General features: G+C 39.5%; 2 protein-coding genes across 6 annotated transcripts; one reads left to right on the plus strand and one right to left on the minus strand.

Annotated features, from left to right (window-relative positions):
* Positions 1 to 282: 282 nt before the first annotated feature.
* LOC144017446 (nucleobindin-2-like) lies at positions 283 to 6,074 on the plus strand. The gene is made up of 13 exons (XM_077519038.1): positions 283 to 422; positions 721 to 864; positions 2,002 to 2,109; positions 2,484 to 2,616; positions 2,686 to 2,789; positions 2,903 to 3,088; positions 3,211 to 3,301; positions 3,385 to 3,443; positions 3,514 to 3,606; positions 3,772 to 3,861; positions 3,939 to 4,109; positions 4,533 to 4,593; positions 4,675 to 6,074. Exons 2-13 carry the CDS (start codon positions 721 to 723, stop codon positions 4,890 to 4,892), a joined length of 1,458 nt encoding a protein of 485 aa, XP_077375164.1. The 5' UTR covers positions 283 to 422; the 3' UTR covers positions 4,893 to 6,074.
* A 98-nt stretch (positions 6,075 to 6,172) lies between these two features.
* LOC144017445 (caprin-1-like) lies at positions 6,173 to 16,465 on the minus strand. Of its 5 annotated transcripts, none has more exons than XM_077519034.1 (17): positions 16,249 to 16,465; positions 15,363 to 15,497; positions 14,281 to 14,343; positions 14,111 to 14,197; positions 12,047 to 12,288; positions 11,838 to 11,920; positions 10,823 to 10,984; positions 10,691 to 10,743; positions 10,519 to 10,602; positions 10,293 to 10,454; positions 10,079 to 10,187; positions 8,569 to 8,630; positions 8,146 to 8,277; positions 7,796 to 7,946; positions 7,135 to 7,320; positions 6,873 to 6,982; positions 6,173 to 6,721 (listed from the first exon to the last, which is right to left on the minus strand). In XM_077519034.1, exons 2-17 carry the CDS (start codon positions 15,495 to 15,497, stop codon positions 6,635 to 6,637), a joined length of 1,908 nt encoding a protein of 635 aa, XP_077375160.1. In that variant the 5' UTR covers positions 16,249 to 16,465; the 3' UTR covers positions 6,173 to 6,634. The 5 variants fall into 5 exon arrangements, with proteins under 5 accessions (XP_077375160.1, XP_077375161.1, XP_077375159.1 ...); XM_077519035.1 differs by having other exon boundaries at positions 7,135 to 7,323; positions 10,088 to 10,187; positions 16,249 to 16,464; XM_077519033.1 differs by having other exon boundaries at positions 7,135 to 7,323; positions 16,249 to 16,464.
* Positions 16,466 to 20,924: the final 4,459 nt, after the last annotated feature.

Genomic DNA, 20,924 nt, shown 5'->3' on the forward strand with positions numbered 1-20,924 from the left:
ACTTAATGTTGCCCCCTAAATAAGTTGTAATTACTAAAACATTCCCGTATGTGTTATTCACCTGTCAATTAATGAAATGGCATTTGCGATCTACTGTATTTCTTAGTATAACTACAATTATTTAAGTTATAAAGAGCAGGCCTATACCCCCTAGTCTTTCTTTTACATGTAACATATTAAGTGTATACACACATGCGCAGTGTGGATAGATTGTAAACAGTTTCGTCACCTCGCCACGTACAATTCGATGCAACCAAACTGCTCATTCCTTTGACAGACGTGCAAACTGACCAATGAGAAACAAATACTTGGACTCGGACCGCCCATTATCAGACTAACTTGCTACTTGCCGACAGAGCTCCTGTTTGAGAGGAAGCGATAGAGAATAATTCAAGCAAATTCAGTTTTACAACCACAGTAACGTGAGTATACAATACAAACACAGTTAGTCGCTTTTGTTACAGCATGGCGTTGCTGTAGACACTCATATAATCAGATCAAAATTGGGTACATGTTAATTGTGTGAGATCATTAGCTAAAACTGTCAGTGCAGTGCTAAGGCTAACATCAACAGTTCCTTTTTGGAACTCATTAGCCAAGATTTAATAAAGTAAGAAAAAAAACACAGGCGACGTTGCCATTCTATAACATATACAGTCTTAAAAGTTTGATCTTAGTTGTTGTTAAAACTATTTTTTTTTTAATGTCTTCACTATCAAGATGTGGTGGAGTCGTGTCCTGCTAGTCAGCTGGGTTCTGGTGCTGGTCCAGCTGCTCACTTTGGAGGCAGTTCCCATCAGTAAGGACAAGACTAAAATTAATCAGGAGCCAGAGGTCAATATTGAAGATGCTCCTGCTAGTGTGGTAAGTCTTTCCCTACCTTTTATTTCTTATTAGATTTGGATCATTTTTGCCTTAGCACGCAACATTGCACGGAAGAGGATTAGGGCTAGTGAAGAGAGGAAAAAGTTTGGCAGGATTCTCACTTTATTCTCAGAATTCTGACTTTAATCTCAGACATCATTCTGACTTTAAAGTGAGAATCCTGCCACAAAAAAAATTTCTCCCTCTTCACTGGCCCTAATCCTCTTCCGTACTGTTGTATACGTTTTAAAAATGAAACCTTTTGAAGCTAATTGAGGGCCACATCTTATATAGTTTGAAAATGGAAAATTAATAGACTATGAATTTATACCTTCATTTCTGTGGGCATACATTAAAGCCTTTCTCTAACAAGCTTTCAGTGCTTTATAGAATATTTTGCAAAGACTACGTGAGCTTCAGCAAGTCCTGAAAATCCTGTGTGTATAATAACAAAAACTGGAAAAGCCCAAGACGTATTTCAGCAATGTGGAGAATACTGTTTTGTGCAATAAGTCCATTTATGTTTAGAAGACATTTGGTGGGGCAAAAAATGCTTGTATTAGCTATAAAAAGTGATGAAAAATTGTTGTCTTCATACACATTTTCTGGCAAAAATGAAAAGAACAAATACTTTATATCAAGATAGAATTAATTTAGTTTATTTGGCCAAAAAAGATGTGACGGACTTCAAATTTGACATGTAGAATTTTACTCAACTTTACATAAAGAGAGGTATGATAAAAATAATGCATGTAGCATTTTTGAATTACTTTCTCGCAGTAGGTGAAAATCAGAGATATGGAAAGACCGTCCAAAAAAAACAAAAAAACAAATCCACCTCCCACACACTTAAAACACGCAAACTTATTAAGCCACACTAGAAGTATTAAAACAAACTCTTTTTGTATTCCATGACACCTATTTTTCACTCTCAAAACAAGTTTTAAGCTAATTACTTTTTAATATGAAACTGATATATTATGGTTAAACAACAAAATGTGTTCAGATGACTGTCCAGTTGTTTAGGTTAGGTTATTAATTATGTAATATGACATTTCATTTATTTATTTATTTATTTATTTATAATAATACATAATTTAATCACATGTATTCTTTTTTTTTCTTCTTCTACTAAAGGACACTGGGCTCCACTATGATCGCTACCTCAGAGAAGTAATTGATTTTCTAGAGAAAGATGAACATTTCAGAGAAAAACTCCACAACACAGACATGGAAGATATCAAGGTAAGGCCGTCTTCTTTGATATCCAGCTAAGAGTATCTATGTGATGTAATATGAGGAAAACAAATGACCTATTCTGTTTAAAACTGTGGGAAAACGGCTTGTTTCAACATGGCTCTGGTTGATCTCTTATAATCTTCTGCCACCTGCTGGCTCTTTTTGTAATAACTACCATTACTTCAACTGTTCTCTTCAGTTCAGAGGCTGCATCAAAGCCTTCTGTATGCTCTAGCATTAAAAAAACAAAAATACGTCTTTGGGACACTAGTAATTTAAAATAGAACATATTTATACGTTTCTGTGAGCAAATGAGTGAATGGTATTTTTATATTTGGGATATTTTTGTTAAACACCACTTGTTGACTGTTAACCTACAGCAAGGCAAACTCGCCAAAGAGTTGGACTTTGTCAGCCACCACGTCCGAACCAAACTGGACGAGCTGAAGAGGCAGGAGGTGAATCGACTCCGGACTCTCATCAAGGCTCGCCATGATCTTGAAGGCGGCAATGGTGGGTGAAGTTTGAATCAAAATGGATGTGAGATAAAAAGTCGTAAGTGTTGGTGTGTCACCTGGCTAGACATGGCGGTGGACCACCAGGCTCTGCTGAAACAGTTTGAATACTTGAACCACATGAACCCGCATACATTTGAAGTGGATGACTTGGATCGCCTGATAAAATCGGTAAATCAGATGGCCAGCAAACTTGGAAATCTTTTCAAAGTCATACTAGTGCTGACCTAATTGGACTATTTTGCCAAGAAACATGAAAATGAAAAGCGCGTTCCTTTCTCAAGGCCACAAATGATCTGGAGAACTTCGACAAAGAGAGACACGAGGAGTTCAAGCGTTACGAAATGATGAAGGAGCACGACAGGCGGGAGCACCTGAAGACGCTGGATGAAGACGAGCGAAAGCGGGAGGAGGAGCACTATGAGGAGCTGAGGAAAAAACACGCCGACCACCCCAAAGTCAACCACCCGGTAAGTCAGACTAATGCAGCATTCACACTCGCTGAATATCTCCAGCAGAAGGAAACAAAAAAATTGTAGACTATTGAAAATGTTGAAATGAGGTTTATTTTTTTTATTTTATTTTTTTTCAGGGTAGTCAGAATCAACTGAAGGAAGTATGGGAAGATACAGACGGCTTAGACCCGGAGGATTTTGATCCCAAAACTTTCTTCAACTTGCACGGTAAGTTGACACGTTGAAGTCCGGTAAATACACCACACGCACTTTTATCTAATCGCGTCTTTGTCTTCCTCGGCCTGATGCAGACACCAACGGAGACGGCTTCTTTGACGAACAGGAACTGGAGTCGCTGTTCACCAAGGAGGTGAGAAGTCATGTCATGTTGACTTGGGTTTTGCAAAACAGTCCTTGACGGTTGCTGGCCGACATTTCAGCTGGAGAAACTGTACGATCCCACCAATGAGGAGGATGATATGGTGGAAATGGAGGAGGAGAGGTTACGCATGAGGGAGCATGTCATGAATGAGGTACAGAACAGCTGTTGAGAACACATCATAATAAGGATCCGTTATAACTAATTAATAGATTATTAGTAAACTGTTGAGTTATTAATGACTTGTTAAGTGTTTGCTAGCAGTTAAGGATTTATAATGATGCCTATAAATAGCAAATATATCGTTAAACTTTTGCAGGTGGATTCCAACAAAGACAGGCTGGTCTCTTTAGATGAGTTCATGACTGCTACGAATAAAAAAGAATTCTTGGAGCCAGATAGCTGGGAGGTGAGACAAAATACACAACTCTGTTACCATTTCAACAAGATCAAGGACTGTAAAATGGCGTCATGTGCCGTGTGCAGACGTTGGAGCAGAACCAGCCCTACACGGATGAGGAGATGAGGGAGTTTGAGGAGCACCTCGCTCGCCAAGAGCAGGAACTTCATCAGAAGTCTGCTGATCTTCAGAAACAGAGAGATGAGCTGGAGAGGCAACAGGAGCAGCTCAATGCGCAGAAAATTGAATTGCAACAGGTAAGGCACTGGCGGTAACTATATATGTGGGTAAAAATGTGGGAATGGGGGGAAATAAAAATCGACAGTGGTCATAGAAATAACCTGAATCGGACAAAATAAATTACAGAAGACGATTAGGGGAAAAAATGGATTTGGCAGGATTTTGACTTTAAAGAGAGAATTATCACTTTAATCTGAGAATTCTGACTCTGTGGCATAGAGCTGTGAATTGTGGGGAGAAGTCAGAATTTGGACTTTAAAATCGGGGTTAAGGTTAGGACTTTAAAGTCAGAATTCTGAGATTAAAGTCAGAATTCTGACTTTAAAGTCAAGAATCCTGCCAACTTTTTTTTCCCCTCACTGGTCCTAATCCTCTTCCATAAGAAATAATACTTAATGAAGTAAATCTTTTCACACATGGGTTGCTTTTGTTCTTCACAGGCAGTTGATCACATGGAACGTCTCAAGGCAGAAAAACTCGAACCCCCTCCCGAGGTCCATGGTAAGTTTGGATTCATTTTATCTTCATAGTTGTCACCTGTAGGCTGTCGTCTGACAACCCTGATCGCCGTTTTTGTTGCAGTGGAAGGAAACGCCATCCCGGAGGTCCACGCGGTCGACAATCAACAGCAACACGACCAGGAGGCCCCCGCCCAAGAGCATCAACCTGCAGATCCGGTTCACGGGGATGCTTCTCAGGAACGGGGTCAACACCAGAATCAGCAAGCGGGCGAGCAGACGCATCAAGATTTGCCTCCAGGCCACCAAGCGAGCCCGCAAATCGACAACCACCTGCCATAGAGCCTTCACAGCTGGACCTTTGCAACCTCGTCTAATCCAAGAGCGTTTGGCCCTATTCCACCATGATGACTTGATTGGTGCTTTGGAACACACTCAGGATGAAGACGCACACAAGATGAACAATACCACTTTTGGGTGCCCGATTGAAGAATTACATGATGGATTTTCAGGAGCATTTTGTCAACAACATGACAGCAAAGGGACATTTGAGGAATAACATTTAGTTTCAAGGCCTGTGGAAAAAGTCACTTTAAACGGAACACCAGAGTACTATTAAGTGAATTTTTGAAGTGTTTATTTTTCTTCTTAATAGACCACCCATTTAGACTTTGAATGAATATCAACTTTCGTTTTGTATCATTTAATGATAACCAAAATTGCCATTAAGAACAGTGTTTGGCTGTTCCATCGCTTTAACAGTGTCACTATTAATTGGCTTCCTTTACCTGCCGCCACCATCCATGTGTTATTTATTCGATGTAAAAAATAATTAGAACTGATCATAATTTTTAGAATTCTTTGAATTGGGCACAGGATTTCCCCATTTGGCCAATTGGAACACCCATTTGATTGGTGTTGATGTGGAGTTTGTTTACGTACATTTTAATGGCCATTATTTTGCTCATATACATAATTGTGTGTGAGATTTATTTGATCATAATTGATCATTTTTAACTTGACAGCTACTGGTAAAAATACTTTTAAATTGAACTGCTAAATATTAACATTGCATTTTTGCTTCATTTGATCTTTTCGACTACTGAATTTAAAAACGGGCAAAAAATGATGAGGTCATACAAGTGGACTATATTTTCTTAATGCAGGAACTCTGTGCATTCAGCTCACATTTATGCGATATGACGCATCTGACATGACCTAATCTGAAGGACTGGAATCTTGGGTCAGTTGGCATACCAAGCAGTGTTGTGGTTTCTGTTCATCTTTTCTATGCATCTGCAAAACAGCATGATTTTGTTTATGGTTTCAGGTCGCCTGAAATACAAACATGCTTCCAAGCTATTATTTCTCTGTGCCAAGAGGTTTTCTTTGTGAAAAGACTGCATAATAGTTTGCACAATAGGTACAAGTGTTTCTGTTATCGCTTGCTGCTGGATTTAATTGTCAGTGTATGTTGCTACTGTATGTTTCAGTTCAACACAATAAAGTGATTACATAATTTTAGCCGGCTCAAGTGATTGATTTTACAGTGTTATCCTAACAGTCACATAGACCGTTTTTGTAACTAGCCAACTGAATGAGGTTCTCATTTACAGAACAAATGCCTTGTAATAGAACACAGCTTTATTTATTGAAACAGTCTTGACTGATATCATCATACAAAGAGGTGATGGTGACAGATTTAAAAAAAATGGTCATGTCTACAAGATGGGAAGGAAAAGTGACCGACAAGCACATGCCAGAGGAAAATATCCTGGGAATCATTCTGACAGTGGCAGGGTATTTTTTGCATTTATTTTGTACAAAAAATAAATTATAATGAAATCTTTCAAGTTTACAGGAATATCTAGTTGTTTAATATCACATGTACTTGCTGATTAATCCTACATGGTGTTATGATACTCAGCATTTTGTGTTAGGGCAGACAAAGGCAGACTGACAAAAAGTCGGGAATTGAAGAGAAAAAAAAAAAAGATTAATGAGAAATGAAACATTACAAAAGTGAGTTTGCGTGAGCACATTCGAAAATCCTGAATGTTCAATATGGAGCGACGAGCCCGTCATTAGGATCGCATTGCTTGAACATTACCTCGAGACAATCCTCGAGGTCCTTGGGCAGATCCCCGTTTGTAACCTTGTTGGTAGCCCTCCTGCAACACGCAAGAAATCCACATTAGGTATATAAACACCTGCACAAGTTCACACCTGGACTGCACAAGTAAATGCTGCCCTATGGTGAAAAATAAGTTGTTTTTTTCCTGTTTGTTTGTTTTTTTTCGTTTCAAAATAACACAATCTTACCCTCTGATAGTTGTTGGTTGAGTAGTCTCGGGCCCCCGTGTTGAATTGGTTTTGACCATAACCACTGCTTGGAGGGTTAGAAAAAGGAGGGCGGTAACCTTCATATCCCCCTGATGACAAAATGAAGAATCACATAAATAGTCCTATCTTTGTGTTTGGTTTTTTTTTGCTATGTGGCATCAATCTGATCATCGCCCCTACCCCCAATGGAATCCATACAAAGTGTTCCAATGATAGATGAGTCCTGATTGGGACCAAGTACCTCGAAATCCATTGGAGGAGCCTCTGTAGCCGTTGATGGCGCCTCTGCTGTTCCTTGCGCCGCCTCGAGGCACGGCCCTGGTGTTGTAGAAGGACTGGCCCGACTGGCCGAAGCCTGCACTGGCCGACGCGTCTTCATGTGCCACTGGTGAAGGCATGACTTGTGCTTGGGGCTGGAACCCGGCAACTACTGGAAGGCCATGCATGACGTAATACATAAAAATATTACACAGCTTTTGGTTCATGTGTCAGGCGATTAAAATGAATTAGAATTAATCGCATGACTTCAATAGTTAATTACGATTAATCATACATTTTATATCTGTTCTCAATGTACAATAAAATGTTTATTCCAAGTTGTCACACATGTTAACAAAAGTGGGAAAAATGTTTAATAGAAATATGGCAGCATCTATTAGTCATTGATACAGTACTTTCATAATAATTCATGAAATTGAGTGAAAATTAAAAGATGTAAAGTACTGTAAAAAAAAGAAAAAGAAAGTGTTATTGATTTGTGTTGTCATTTTCTGCCACTAGATGGCATCATTGCATTTGTAAAACGCTGTTGACAGCTCAGTGCATTTTTTTACATTTTCATATTAAAGGCTATATAACGTTTAACATGAAGTAACTAAAGTCAATTTTCATTGCTCATTCACCAGATTGTAATGTCTCCTGTGGGATGTCAGGCTGGTCCACAGCAGGCTCGGACTGCCCACTAAAACTCTGTCCATAGCCTCCAGGAAACTGGGTCGGCTTTCGAGGGGCTGCTTGGCCGGCTGGTGGCGCAGGTGCGCTCATATTAAATACCTAAAACACACAACCAGCAATTCTACATTAAGGGCCACATAATAAGAACATAATCCACTTAAAACAATTGAAGGAGTGAGATGGTGAGAACCACATGTGGAGTGGACAGGTAAAGAGTGGGTCAAGAGACCACATGCACGGATTGGATGTACTTGATTTTGGTGAAGTACTTCAGGATTGGACACAGACAAAGCATTACCGCTTGCACTGATTGGAAAGGCGCAGCATTGACATTTATGCCACCACTGTGGGGGGGTTTGGAGGCAGGTGGGAAGGCAGAGGACAGGGAACAAGAGGCAGACGACTGCTCAGAAGACAGAGACATGGCAGCCTGGAGCGTTCGGAAAGGGGGGACAGGAAGAGAGAAAACCAAGATTGTGAAGAGGAGGTGAACGGAAGAGAAACTCGAGTTCAGATGCAAAAATACGCAGTCGTTTGAGAAATTCATTTTATGTAACATTGAAAAAAAGTAGGAAAATTATATTTGTGACAAAATACTGGTTGTTTTTGCTCTACAAATAAAGTTGCATTGAGTTCCTGTCTACGTTGACCATTATATTCATGATGATATGACAACATGAGCCACTGTTGCATTTTCCGTTGTTCTCTTTCTGCCTCTTACTTGTGAGGTTTCCTTTGGTCCTGCCACCGCACTCATCGGAGGAAGTCTGGACTCTGAGTGAGCTGTTAGGAAGAAGGTGAGAAAAATGTTCAAAACTAGACAGGGATGGTCTTTCACAAATTCAGCATGTTGCAATATTTGTTTTTGTCAAATTGGAGGACATAAATGGAGACTAGGACTGGAGAGGGTCAGATATTTTCCAGCTAAAATCTCTACATAGGGATCTTTACCTGATGAATATTTTGTGCCATTTTTACAAACTATCATATTCATTTGCTTTTTTTTTTTTTTTTTAAATAAATTCTTGAAGATGACTGGTTTTCATTTTTTTTCACGTTTTGCACAACAAATAGAAGGTGAAGTGTACCATGTTGCTACTACAACTGGCAAACCATGGACTGCTCAAGTTGAACGTGAGCGATGTAGAGAAAAGAAGAAAAAAAAAAAATACAGGTGGGTTTGGTGCGTTATTATTGTTATATAGTCGGCTTTTTACGTATACTAGCTTACCGAGCGTTCAAAAAAGGGCTGAGCTGTCGGCGGCCCAGAATTTGATCTCACTGGTAGTGCACTGTACTCCCAAACGGGACACATGTCAGAGTGTAGGTTCGATCCAATCCCCCAAACTTTAAAAAAAAGGTTGATCACAGGAGGTTGGCTGCTTGAAAAGTAGATCTTTAGGCAAAAAAGGTTAGCTTAGAGCAGGGGTGTCAAACTCATGTTAGCTCAGGGGCCACATGGAGAAAAATATATTACTAAGTGGGCCGCATCGGTAAAATAACGGTATATAACTTAAAAACGATTGCCGTCAATTCTACGCAGATTTTCGCTATTTGTGTACCACCTAAATTACGGCGCTCAACTGTCATCATATTGTTCCGAAAAATAACACAAATGCAAATGGAACGCGGCAACACTTCTGCCTGTATGAGTTCCAGACATGTTAAATCTACCTGCTTTGCATACATATACCTACATACATTTATATAGGTCCCAGAATGCATTGCGTGGCGCAGTTAATGACATTATAAGGACTTTAATCCTTGTCATATCTATTTGTGTAATTTGTGTCATATTTAAAAAGTTTAGGTTGGTCTATGATTATAATAATAATAATAATAATAATAATAATAATAACAATTAAACAAGCCTTAACTTTAAGTTGTGTGTAAAATAATGACATACAAGTTGCATTGTTCATGTGAACGTAAAAATTTATTATGTTTTGATTGTGGACGACCGATTAATTAGTCTGACTTTACAATTTTATTTTATTACTTTACAAAATCATCTTGCGAGCTGGATTGACACCGCTGGCTTAGAGCCTAATGTCATTTATTCATCAGTAATTGTTTAGATTACAATTATTGGTGATTTCTAAATGCAAATCACAGTCACAGTAGTGGATGGACAGAGGATGATGGATGACCTCGTCGTATTCCCTGCCCAAGTGCAATCCCACCTTTGAGCATCAGAAGAAGCCAGTGAGGGTATGCGGCAGTGTACTCACATGACGCACATGCTAACTGTTGGAGGTCAACAGTCTGCACGGGCTTCATGGGCTGGGCTGACACAATGGCCGGGTCCAGGGCCTGGCCATCAAAATCCAACACGGAGTCCTTGTGGGACGAAAAAGTGGCAAATCATGATGTGAACATGCAGGCTAGGAGATGTCATGCCATCGGTCTGTCCGTCTGTCATTCACAAAGTCCGGTTCCAATCACCTGCATGAAATTATATGTCCCTTGCATCTGGGCCATGAGGTCTTGCACCGCCTGCTTTCTGATGACCGGGTCAGTCAACGGAGATGGACTGACGTGATTGACAGCGGCGCTCGGTTCTGGGGGCAGCTGGGCAGGGGGCTGCTGCTGGAGGGAATTCACCATCTTGGTGGAGAAATACACGTCAGCAAAACCACTTGGATGGACATCGGAGGCAAGTACAGCATACCTGCACGTCCACTGACCACTCCTCCACATGCTCTGTGTCTGGACTGCTGTAAGTGCTTTCCGGGATGAACTGCCTATTTACAAACTACAACAACACACAATATAGATCAATTAGCCACAAAAGAAGAAAACTCATTTGAAGTGTGGCAGTACAATGAGCATGCAGATCTCACCTCTGTGGTTTCCAGTTGCACTGGCTGAGGATGATTTTCAGTAACTGTTGCTTCTTCAAAAGAAATAACAAAACACTTTTAGTTTCCTGCTGCACATTTCAACAAGCATCTTCTTCTTGTGCTAAAGCCTACCAGGTTCAGATGGTTGCTCCCCCGCGTTAGAATCCTCCACTGTCGTTTGCTTCTCCTCTACCACCTCCTCTTCCTCCTCACATGTTCCATTTGGACCACTTGGCGCTCTGTCAAAGTAGCCACTCTGTAGCAACTTGTCCATGATGTCCTTCAGCGACTTGTCTGGAACAAGAACGGTCAGATCAAGGGTGGATGAGATTCCGCATCACATCGTCATAAGTAAACGTAAAAATGAGAGGGAAAGTGTCATCTAAATTCCAGAAATATTTTGTATTTATTTATTTTATTTTTTGGACAAATATTGCAATTCCAATATAATTTATGATTTTCTTCACATTCAGCTTTTTATTTACAATGTACAGTTAAAAAAAAAATCACCACCACACATTAGAAGGCCAGAGGTGTAGACTGATAAGGAGTTCATGGGTATAAATCCTGTATTTATATAGTGCATTTTCCTGAGTGACCACGGAAGACCCCGGCTTTAAAGAGAAAAATCCATCTCAGGAGGCGGACTTGATGTCACTGAAAATGACATAGTTGCTCAGAGCTGAGCTGTGATTGGTTGTTACTTGAGTCTGAGTAACTGTGATATCATTTAACCTCAACAGCAAGTGTCAAAATGGCTGCCGGCTGAAGTGAATAAAAATGCAATTTGCTGCATAATTTTGCTGCATAACTCACATTCCACAAATGCAACACTAATCAGAATGTCGTGTTTAGACAAGTGGGGGTGCATACAACAAGTTACTGTCAAGAAAATGTTGGGGTTGACTTCCTCCTTACGAATCAGTCATGTCCAAACTTTTCAATATATAAGATGTGCAAAATTAAGTATTCCGAAGCTTCTGACTGGTGAAGTGTCAATTGATTGACTCTACCAAATAACATATAAACAAAAATTAAATTTAATATGTGATTTTATACAATTCTAATTTCTGGTTCAAACAGATTAAAGAACAAATTGTACAAGAACCTTTCATGATCCTGACACATAAGCAAAGAAAACGCTTACATGAGGTTCCTGCCACAGGCTTGTCCTTGCCCTCAAGCAGTTCCCACAAGTGCATTGAGGCCTCTTCATATTGTTCAGTCAACCTGGAAGTTAATGAGTAAACCCGGCACACAAATCTTTCAGTGTGTTGAGAAATGATTTGTCATTGTTCCATTATGTTTTCCTCATACACCGTGTGAGGCACAAATAACCTAACGGGCGTCACACACCTGATGTCACAGTTGCGATCGGGTCCGACAAGTTTGTAGAACTCGTCGAGAGATGAAAGGTCGTCATCCGTGAGCAACGAGGAGCCCGAAGCATCAGGCCGCTTCACATCCTTCCTGACGTTGTCGTCTCCCAACTGGTCCAACAAAAATTGCAGCTCCAAAACCGTCTTCAGTCGCCGTTGCTCCATTTCCTCTCGCTGCAGCTGTTGGCGTCTTGCAGTTTTCTTCAACGTCTTCTGAATCTAAACACACACCTTTACTGTTTGAGCTCAAATCATGAACGTTTGAGTATATTTCTTGTGAAAAAGAGCTACAATTATAAATTATGAAATGCTTGATGCCCGCCGCTAATAATGGGTGTTTACAATGTCACATTAATTCTTGTTACACTAATGTGCTTTTATAATGTCAAACGGACCATGACATTGCTTTCAGGGGAAGTGGGCGTGTCGATGAAATTTTGAGGATCCATCATTCGGCAATCGTCAACAGTCAGGACATCTTTCCGTCAACGTCAATCTGCCAATATTTCAAGCCAAGCGGCATTGTAATCGTCAAGCCGTCATTTGCTACTCCCTCAGCGAAATGGGCGTCTGTCAATGGTTTGAAGTGGGCATCCGTCATTGACGGACCTTTCGTCAATATTGATGAAAGGGGTTCAACTCAAGTCCTGTATCACACAGGACTTCTAATTTAATAGCTAGCTAATCCTCTTTCTGTCATACCTTGATTATTTTATGTTGAATATACATTTTGCTGATTATTCTAGCAGTATTTAATACCACTGCGATTGGCTGGCAACCAGTCCAGGGTGTCCCCCGCCTACTGCCCAGAGCTAGCTGAGATAGGCGCCAGCACCCCCCGCAACCCTTGTGAGGAATAAGCGGTCAAGAAAATGGATGGATGGATATTTAATACCGGAACGGGTTAATTACGCTGCGTCATAGTCACTAACTACAACTATCTATCTGTTTCTAAGACTAAGGTTTGATGTAAAATGTCTAACTAACAGCAGCCTACTGCAAACCTTACAAATCGAGCAGTGCGCCATTTCTACCTCTAGGTGTCAGTAATGCCTAGGGCATGAGTTCAATGGGCCAAGACAAAGTTAGGGTTGAAGGAAAAAACAAAACAAAACAAAACAAAACAAAAAAAAGAAATCGAGACGGACTGACTACGGGCCTCATTGTGATATGTTGCATAAAAATACACTGTCCTTTCCTGTATTAGAAAGAGGAAGCACCTTGACCCAATGACTTATATACCACAATGGTCAAAGAAAGGTTTAGGAGAAAAGAAACATTTTTCCGTTGAGCCTATGCTCAAAAAGGAGTGTGCTGATTGGACGAGGAGGAAATCTTTATCTGAAATCAATTGCTCTTCCGAAGTAACCAAATTCAATTTAATGATTAAAAATAAACCATACAAATTAAATTTATGTGATACAAATTCACAGTTTTTCAACGCAAATCTAAATTATTTTAGATTGAGTTTCTGGTAGCACATGTATTTCACCCCATAGTTCTGTTCTAATTTCCGAGTATTTGGGAAAGGAGGGGGGCGTGCAGGCCGAGTGAAGAATTTGAGGCAAACATTGGAGGTTGTTGCTCGTTCCGGCACTTTCGTCTGGCTGTTGTTCTTTTTTTTGGCCAAGAAGACGTTTGTGTGCTTAAATAAGGTGAACTAATCAACCAATGTCAATGTTTTCTTTTCATAATTCCGTGACCCGGTTATCAATGATTACATTGACGAACAAAAAGGCACTTCCGGTAATGCCGAATCTGTCAATTTTTGTAAATTATTCATCAATTGTCAACACAAGGGGTGTCCGTCATTGACAGCTTGGCAGACCATGCGTCAATATTGACTATGAATGCCCACCTCTGCCTTTCACCGTCCAACCTACACGCCTTGTGGACTCCACAAGCCAGATCCTGCTTTACTCAAAGAGCTCATGAGCCGAATGACTAGTGAGCACTTGACTTTATAAAGACATAATGTTCTGAAAAGTTGGAATTTTAATGCAGAGCAAATTTGGAACAAAAGCAATTTTTTTGGACTCACCTCTTGGCCAAGCGTCAGAAAGCTCTTCTGCAGCTCTCTAGCAAACTCTATATTGGTGAGGATCTCCTGGTACTTTGATAAGGCCTCCTGCAGGCACATAAAGGAAAAGTGACTTGGCTGAATAAAACCAGTTGTCTAATGTATTAAAAAACTGGACACCGTGTACATACCAGCTGATCCTGATTCAGGCTTTCACCTTTGCTCTTCCTTGCTTGGTAGTCATCCAGTTTGGACTGAAAGAAGAGGATGGGGGTCAAAACATTATGCTGTGGTGTGGTCATAGCCAACGTAAGCAGGGCTTTTCTGTTTGTGCCTTTCCATTTTTAGTCAATGCAGTTTGCATAGTAATATTGCGTGCCTGACGATGCATTTGAATCAAAGATTTTACTCCTTTTTATGTATCAAAAGTACTAGTGGTATTGGTACTTGGTATCAGTAACTACGGCAAGTAAATAGTTGAGTACTCACACTGGTATCAGTCTTAAAAAAAGAAAAGTGATATTGAACATCCTTCATGCTTATTTAACAGCAGGGACATAAGAACAACTCAGTAGTATTCAGCCCAGTGCTACGTCACTGACAGCGCAAAATGCAAACTGTGCAGTAGCAAATTAGTAAAGGAAACACAAATTTAAAAAAAACTCAAATATTGGAAGAACATGTTTTTACGCTCACAAGAGGTCGTTTTTTTTTTTAGATGTTTCGATATGCAAGTATATAGCAAAAGTGTAATGGGAACTAAGGCCCAACAGATTAATCGGCCGCTGATTTTATAATCGATCAGCCGATTATTGCCCTTCAAGCATCGGCCAAAACAATTGGCCAATTATTTTATTTCCCCTTAAAACGTTATCATCGAAGAAAACCGAAGTTTCTTGAAAGTACCCTGAATGCACTGTTTTGTTTGCGTACCATTAGCAACTAGCAAGTGTGTAGCGTACCTTTGTTATTCTGATTGTATGCAATATATATATGAATTGGCAGATTAATTGGTAATCTGTTTTTTTTCCCCTGTCAAAAATCAGCATTGGCCTCAAAAATGCATATTGGTTGGGTCCTAATGGAAACATATTTTAACATTCCCACTAGTCATGTGACCCCAGGCGATCATGTGGGTTGGAAGTAAAAATAGTATTAAGTGAAAAATAGTATGATTTATTTTAAACAGTTGGCTTTGATTGCTCACAAATTGACATTCAAATATTGTGGACATGATGACGATCATGGGTAAAATGATAGAGCTTGTTGATACCTTTTTTTTCTCCATGTTGCGAACCTTCTTTTCGAGCACACCAAGAACTTGCTTCATGGCATCAGACTGACTCCTGTTTCCAACCTCTGGAATGGCAGACTGGACACCATTGTTGCCAACCATCGCTGAAGGCATCTAAAGTGAGTTGAGAGAGACGGCAGTGGGTTATTTGTGTATTTGGTCAAACTATTTAACACATTTTGCTGGGATACCATTTGGGATAAGTAAGCCAAGTTACTAATGTCCAACTATCACTTATAGTTAGAACGTGAGAAACGTTCCATTACATTGTGTATGGAAGTCGTACTGTTTTTGTTTTGTTTTATGCGTACACTGGAGTGCGGTTGTAAAATAGAATGTTCAGGACAGTAAAAGACAGCAGATTCAACAACTGTAGAATATACGTTTTTAAAAAGTGAAAAGATCCAGGCGACATCGTTTCCGTTTAATAGGCTAAAAATGTTACGTAACGAACGCCAATTGGAAAAAGTGAACACTTTGACTTTACCTACTCTTGGCGTTTGTGAATGTGAGTTGCTTCTCCCGTGAAACGAAACCAACCTCGGTCACGTTACCTCAATATTGCGTTATTTAATTAGAGATCAACATTGGTCTCAGACTCCATGTCCCATTGTTAGCCTGCAAGCTAACCCCTCGGTGATGCTATGCGTCTATTTTATCCGGTTTCTCCAAATGTCATTTGCTAATACATCGAAAATGTAATTTTTGACATTTCCAAAAGGGGTTTTCAGTGACCATAAGTGTAAATAAACAGAATTATCGGATGATGCGACACCTCCTTATGTGTAGTCGTTTCGGTTTTAAACATGACAAAAGAGGATTTTGTACTTACTGCCATTGCGCGATTGCTATACAAATATCATACCTTTATACTCTTTGTCTTCAAAGAGATTTTCGTCGACTAGATTAACAACAATTGTGCAGGTGAACTCGGAGGCTTTCCCTTTCTGTTGTATTTTTCCAGAAGAGATGCTCGGGTGACACACAAACCGGTGAAGAAGGAACTGCTGTCTGCTGTGGCTGCTGCTCTTTGGCTGCTCGTGATGCTCACTTGCTCAGCCAGCCTGGAATTAGGCAAAGCTACAAGGACCCCTCTCTGCTGCCATCAACATTGCCTGAATGGAAAAGAAAACAACAGCATAACGAGATCATACATAAGTTTTGGTTTTTGCTCTACTCGGAAAACTCAAAAACATTTTCAAATGAAAATTAGTTCAATTAAGGTAAAACTTTTTTTTTTTTTTTTCTTCTTCTTTTTTTATTGCTTTAACTGTGTGTATGTTGTATTTTTGCTCCATGTACAGCACTCACTGTTCACTGTATAAAGTAACATAAAACTTGATTTTGGAATGAAAACAATTCAGAGAAAAAAAAAAGTAGTTCAACAGCAAATAAAATCTCTTAAATAAAAATAACGTACCATACCACATGACTTAAAAAACTTTAAGAGCAAATGTGTAAGCAATGGTTTAATTGAGGCAATGTAACAAGCATCCAAGTTAAACAATCCACGTATCAAAATTATGTAAAACTGTGCATATGCTTTACATAGCAACAATAGTCAAAACAAACTCAATTAATATACTGTATTTTGAAAAACAAATTCAGCGGACAATTAGCACAGTATATGCAGTATGTCTGCGATAAAGCATGTTGGTTTGTTGTTGTTGTTGATGTTTTTGTTTTTACAATTAGGCTTATAAGACATGTCAATAAAACCATTTAAAAAAAAAGATGAATCTGTCATATTTGATAAGTAAGTTGGTCATCAAAAGGGAGGGGAAAGACACAAAAGGGTACTCATATCTGGTATTTTGACTATACAGTATGACTTCTACGGCTTACAGTCACATTTACGCAAATTTACATAAAAAATGTATGTTCCTGTATTATTTAATTTTTTTTTTAGTACAGCGTGTAACAATCGGCAGTGTGCACCGCGCCATGAGGTGGCGCTTCTTTTTTGTGTGTGGAAGTTGTTGTTTTTTTTCTTTTTGGCGAAGAATGTTTTTGTTTTGTATGCCGAAAACGAAAACTTTTCTTTTTGTTTCATTAGAATAAATGTTTACTCGTGGATTTCAATTGCTCTCTTTTTTTTTTTTTTTTTTTTGCTGTCCCGCAGCGCCGTCCATGGCAACTCAATCTCCGCGTATTACAAGCGGAGCAAGCAGAAAATGTCCTCCAGTCTTGACCCAATCATAGGTATGCAGTATAGAACAAAATAAAACTATTTGATGTAATTACAAAAAGCTAACAGCAGATGGCATTGACGTCAAATATATTTGAATTGTCAGAAAGCCAAGTATCACAACCGGCTTCTGCGTTTAAAAAAGGGTCCTTTTTTTTTTTTATCACGTTATTGTGCCATAAATCATGTACTTGAAGCAGCTGAGCCCTTTGCGAGTTACACTGGTTGTTAAAACTTCGACTTCATTTCAGCCATTTTTAAATCTAAATCATTAAATCCTCAGAAGCAATAGCCAAGTTGGATAGTGCATTGATAATTTTATTCATTCTCTTTGACAAATAGCACTTTAAAGTGAGCAAATAACGTCACTTGTAAGTTGCAAGGTGATCACATAGATTCAATTTCATATTGTCACTTAGAAATTTAATAGGCCTAAAGTAATCCTGCACAGTACTTGTGCTTTGCTATAATGTGAATATATGCTACATAGTGTCAGTGATAACCTTATTTGATTCTCTTCAGTCCATAACAGACTAAATTTAAAACATCATTTTGATGTGTATATGTTTTACCCTTTATCCAAAATAATATAATTGAAATTACATCATTGAAAGTGAGAATATCTGTCTTTTAGATTTGAACATTGGCAAAATCAAAACTTTTTGGGGGGTCATTCTTTCTTTCAAGTTCCATTTTTATATATTTTTTAAATTAAGATTCCAACTGTAAAATCAATTGCGCAATGAGACATAATGTGCTTCATAATAATATTTACTAAAAAGCATTTAGAAAAGATAACAAGTCAAAGTTTAGATTTTATTTTGTATACTATATGATCAAAAAGAGTGTCATATTTCTGGAGTATTTTGACCTTTTTCAAATTTGTGGCTTTCTGTGCAGAGTTGAGATTGTACCGGATCTGTAGCTGCTAACTGTGATATAGGTTTGTGAATAATGACCACACATCCCTCACTTCTTCGAGACTGTGCCACATCGGAATGGATTAAATATGTGCTGATGATTTATTGGCAAAAACCCACAAGAGCCCCACAAACACATGAACCTCAGACCATTTGTTGTGTGGCTGAGTCAAGCACAAGAATCCATCTGCAACCCCTTTGTTGCCCCCTCCTCTTCCCACTCTCCCTTTCACACTCTTTATCTTTGCAATCTGCCATCCACCAGCTTCTCCTTAACGTTTTCAGTGTCCTATAAGTCAAACATATAAATGAAACCAAATTCTCAAACTCCTTGTTTCGTCCGATGTCTGGGCATTTTTAAATTAGTTTGCAACATTGATCAATTACGGAACACATGTGACACAGGCAGACTGCAATAAATCCCCATTTGAAATATATTTTTGTTGTCTATGCAGAATTTTATTCACTGTCATGCAAAGACTGAGGGTTTATTTGTGGAAGGTGATCTAAGCCCTTTTCATCAAGCATGATAATTGCTATTTCATTCCCGTAATAATAAAAAGAGAATACACAATTTTTCGCAGCAGTGCATTTCCACACATTTTCACAATCCCCAATGACATGTTCAAAGACTGATTTATTATGTGTTGCACCACAAAGTGGCTGGAAAACTGCACCACATTCATTATCACATTCATTGAGAGTATGGACAAAGTGAAAGTGGTTGTGCGATGATGCCTGATGTTTGGTAAGAACTGGCTTGTGCTTTATAGTGTTGTGTCTTTAAACACTAATGATCAAGATGGTCCTGAAGGTACTGACAAGCGATACAAATCCAACCATGTGAACTCTGGCAGGCGTTCTCTTGTTAGTTGGCCTCTCATTCACTCCAAGAAAGCTCATTTTCCATCAGTATTTATTGCAGTCTGCATTTCTTGTTTGCAATAACTGTCACTGTTTTTTTGTTTTTTTATTTATTTATTTATTTGTTTATTTATTTATTTTGCTGATGATATTTTTTTTAATTTTCAATTGAAATGGAATTGGGTTGTACATTTAAATGTATGCACACCAAACATATTCATGGCCAGAAAAAAACGTACATTTCCCAGCAACCAGTTCCAGCATATAGGCCGAGTTACAGTACGATACTTCCAGCCATCCGTTTTATATGATGCTTATCCTTATTAGAGTTAAGGATGCTCTGGAGCATACAATTGATCAAATTCATTTTTTTTAATATGAAAAGAAAATGGATGGATGGATGGATGGATGGATGGATGAATGGATGGATGGATGGATGGATGGATGGATGGATGGACGGTTGGTTGGTTGGATGGATGGATGGATGGATGGATGGATGGATGGATGAATGCATAGATGGATGGATGGATGGATGGATGGATGGACTGTTGGTTGGATGGATGGATGGATGGATGGATGGATGGATGGATGAATGGATGGATGGATGGATGGATGGACGGTTGGTTGGTTGGATGGATGGATGGATGGATGGATGGATGAATGAATGCATAGATGGATGGATGGATGGATGGATGGATGGACTGTTGGTTGGATGGATGGATGGATGGATGGATGGATGGATGGATGGATGGATGGATGGATGGATGGATGGATGGATGGATGGACTGTTGGTTGGTTGGATGGATGGATGGATGGATGGATGGATGGATGGATGGACTGTTGGTTGGTTGGATGGATGGATGGATGGACTGTTGGTTGGTTGGATGGATGGATGGATGGATGGATGGATGGATGAATGCATAGATGGATGGATGGATGGATGGATGGATGGATGGATGGACTGTTGGTTGGTTGGATGGATGGATGGATGGATGGCTGGATGGATGGATGGATGGATGGATGGATGGACTGTTGGTTGGTTGGATGGATGGATGGATGGATGGACTGTTGGTTGGTTGGATGGATGGATGGATGGATGGATGGATGGATGGATGGATGGATGGATGGATTTTTTTTTTAATCAGGCAGAGAAATTCAGTGGGGCCATTCATAGAAAACGTCTTTCTTGACGGCTTTCAGGAAATTCTCAACGTTTGGGGACTCTGTGCTGGTCTTCTATATCTCTGAGGTGCATTCGCCTCGAAGGAGGAGGACTGTGGTTTCCATCCAACCACACCCCTGATACTGAATGGTTGTTTGCTGTACAACTAGTGTTGGAGTTTGGTCTGCATTGCCAGCACTAAGTCAGATTTGGTTCCAGTGAAGGATGAACTCTGCCAAGGCTGTCCCTCGTCACCCATTTAGTTCACAACCTTTATAGACAGAATTTGTAGGAGCAGCCAAGGATTTGGGGGGGGGGCAATTTGGTGAACTCAGTGTTACGTCTTTACTTTTTGCAGGCAACGTCATTCTGTTGGCAGTAACAAGTTGCGATCTAGAAGCGGTTTG

This window comes from Festucalex cinctus, chromosome 4 (assembly GCF_051991245.1).
Source record: "Festucalex cinctus isolate MCC-2025b chromosome 4, RoL_Fcin_1.0, whole genome shotgun sequence".
Lineage (NCBI taxonomy): Eukaryota > Metazoa > Chordata > Actinopteri > Syngnathiformes > Syngnathidae > Festucalex > Festucalex cinctus.

Excerpts from the sequence above, each read along its gene's own strand:
- LOC144017446 (XM_077519038.1), top strand. The coding sequence starts at position 721 with ATGTGGTGGAGTCGTGTCCTGCTAGTCAGCTGGGTTCTGGTGCTGGTC. Across the intron at positions 865-2,001 it reads AAGATGCTCCTGCTAGTGTG|GACACTGGGCTCCACTATGA; the intron begins GTAAGTCTTTCC and ends CTTCTACTAAAG. Across the intron at positions 2,790-2,902 it reads TGGATCGCCTGATAAAATCG|GCCACAAATGATCTGGAGAA; the intron begins GTAAATCAGATG and ends TCCTTTCTCAAG.
- LOC144017445 (XM_077519033.1), bottom strand. The coding sequence starts at position 15,497 with ATGCCTTCAGCGATGGTTGGCAACAATGGTGTCCAGTCTGCCATTCCA. Across the intron at positions 7,324-7,795 it reads ACAGGAGACATTACAATCTG|TAGTTGCCGGGTTCCAGCCC; the intron begins GTGAATGAGCAA and ends ATGGCCTTCCAG. Across the intron at positions 6,722-6,872 it reads CAACCAACAACTATCAGAGG|GAGGGCTACCAACAAGGTTA; the intron begins GTAAGATTGTGT and ends TGCGTGTTGCAG.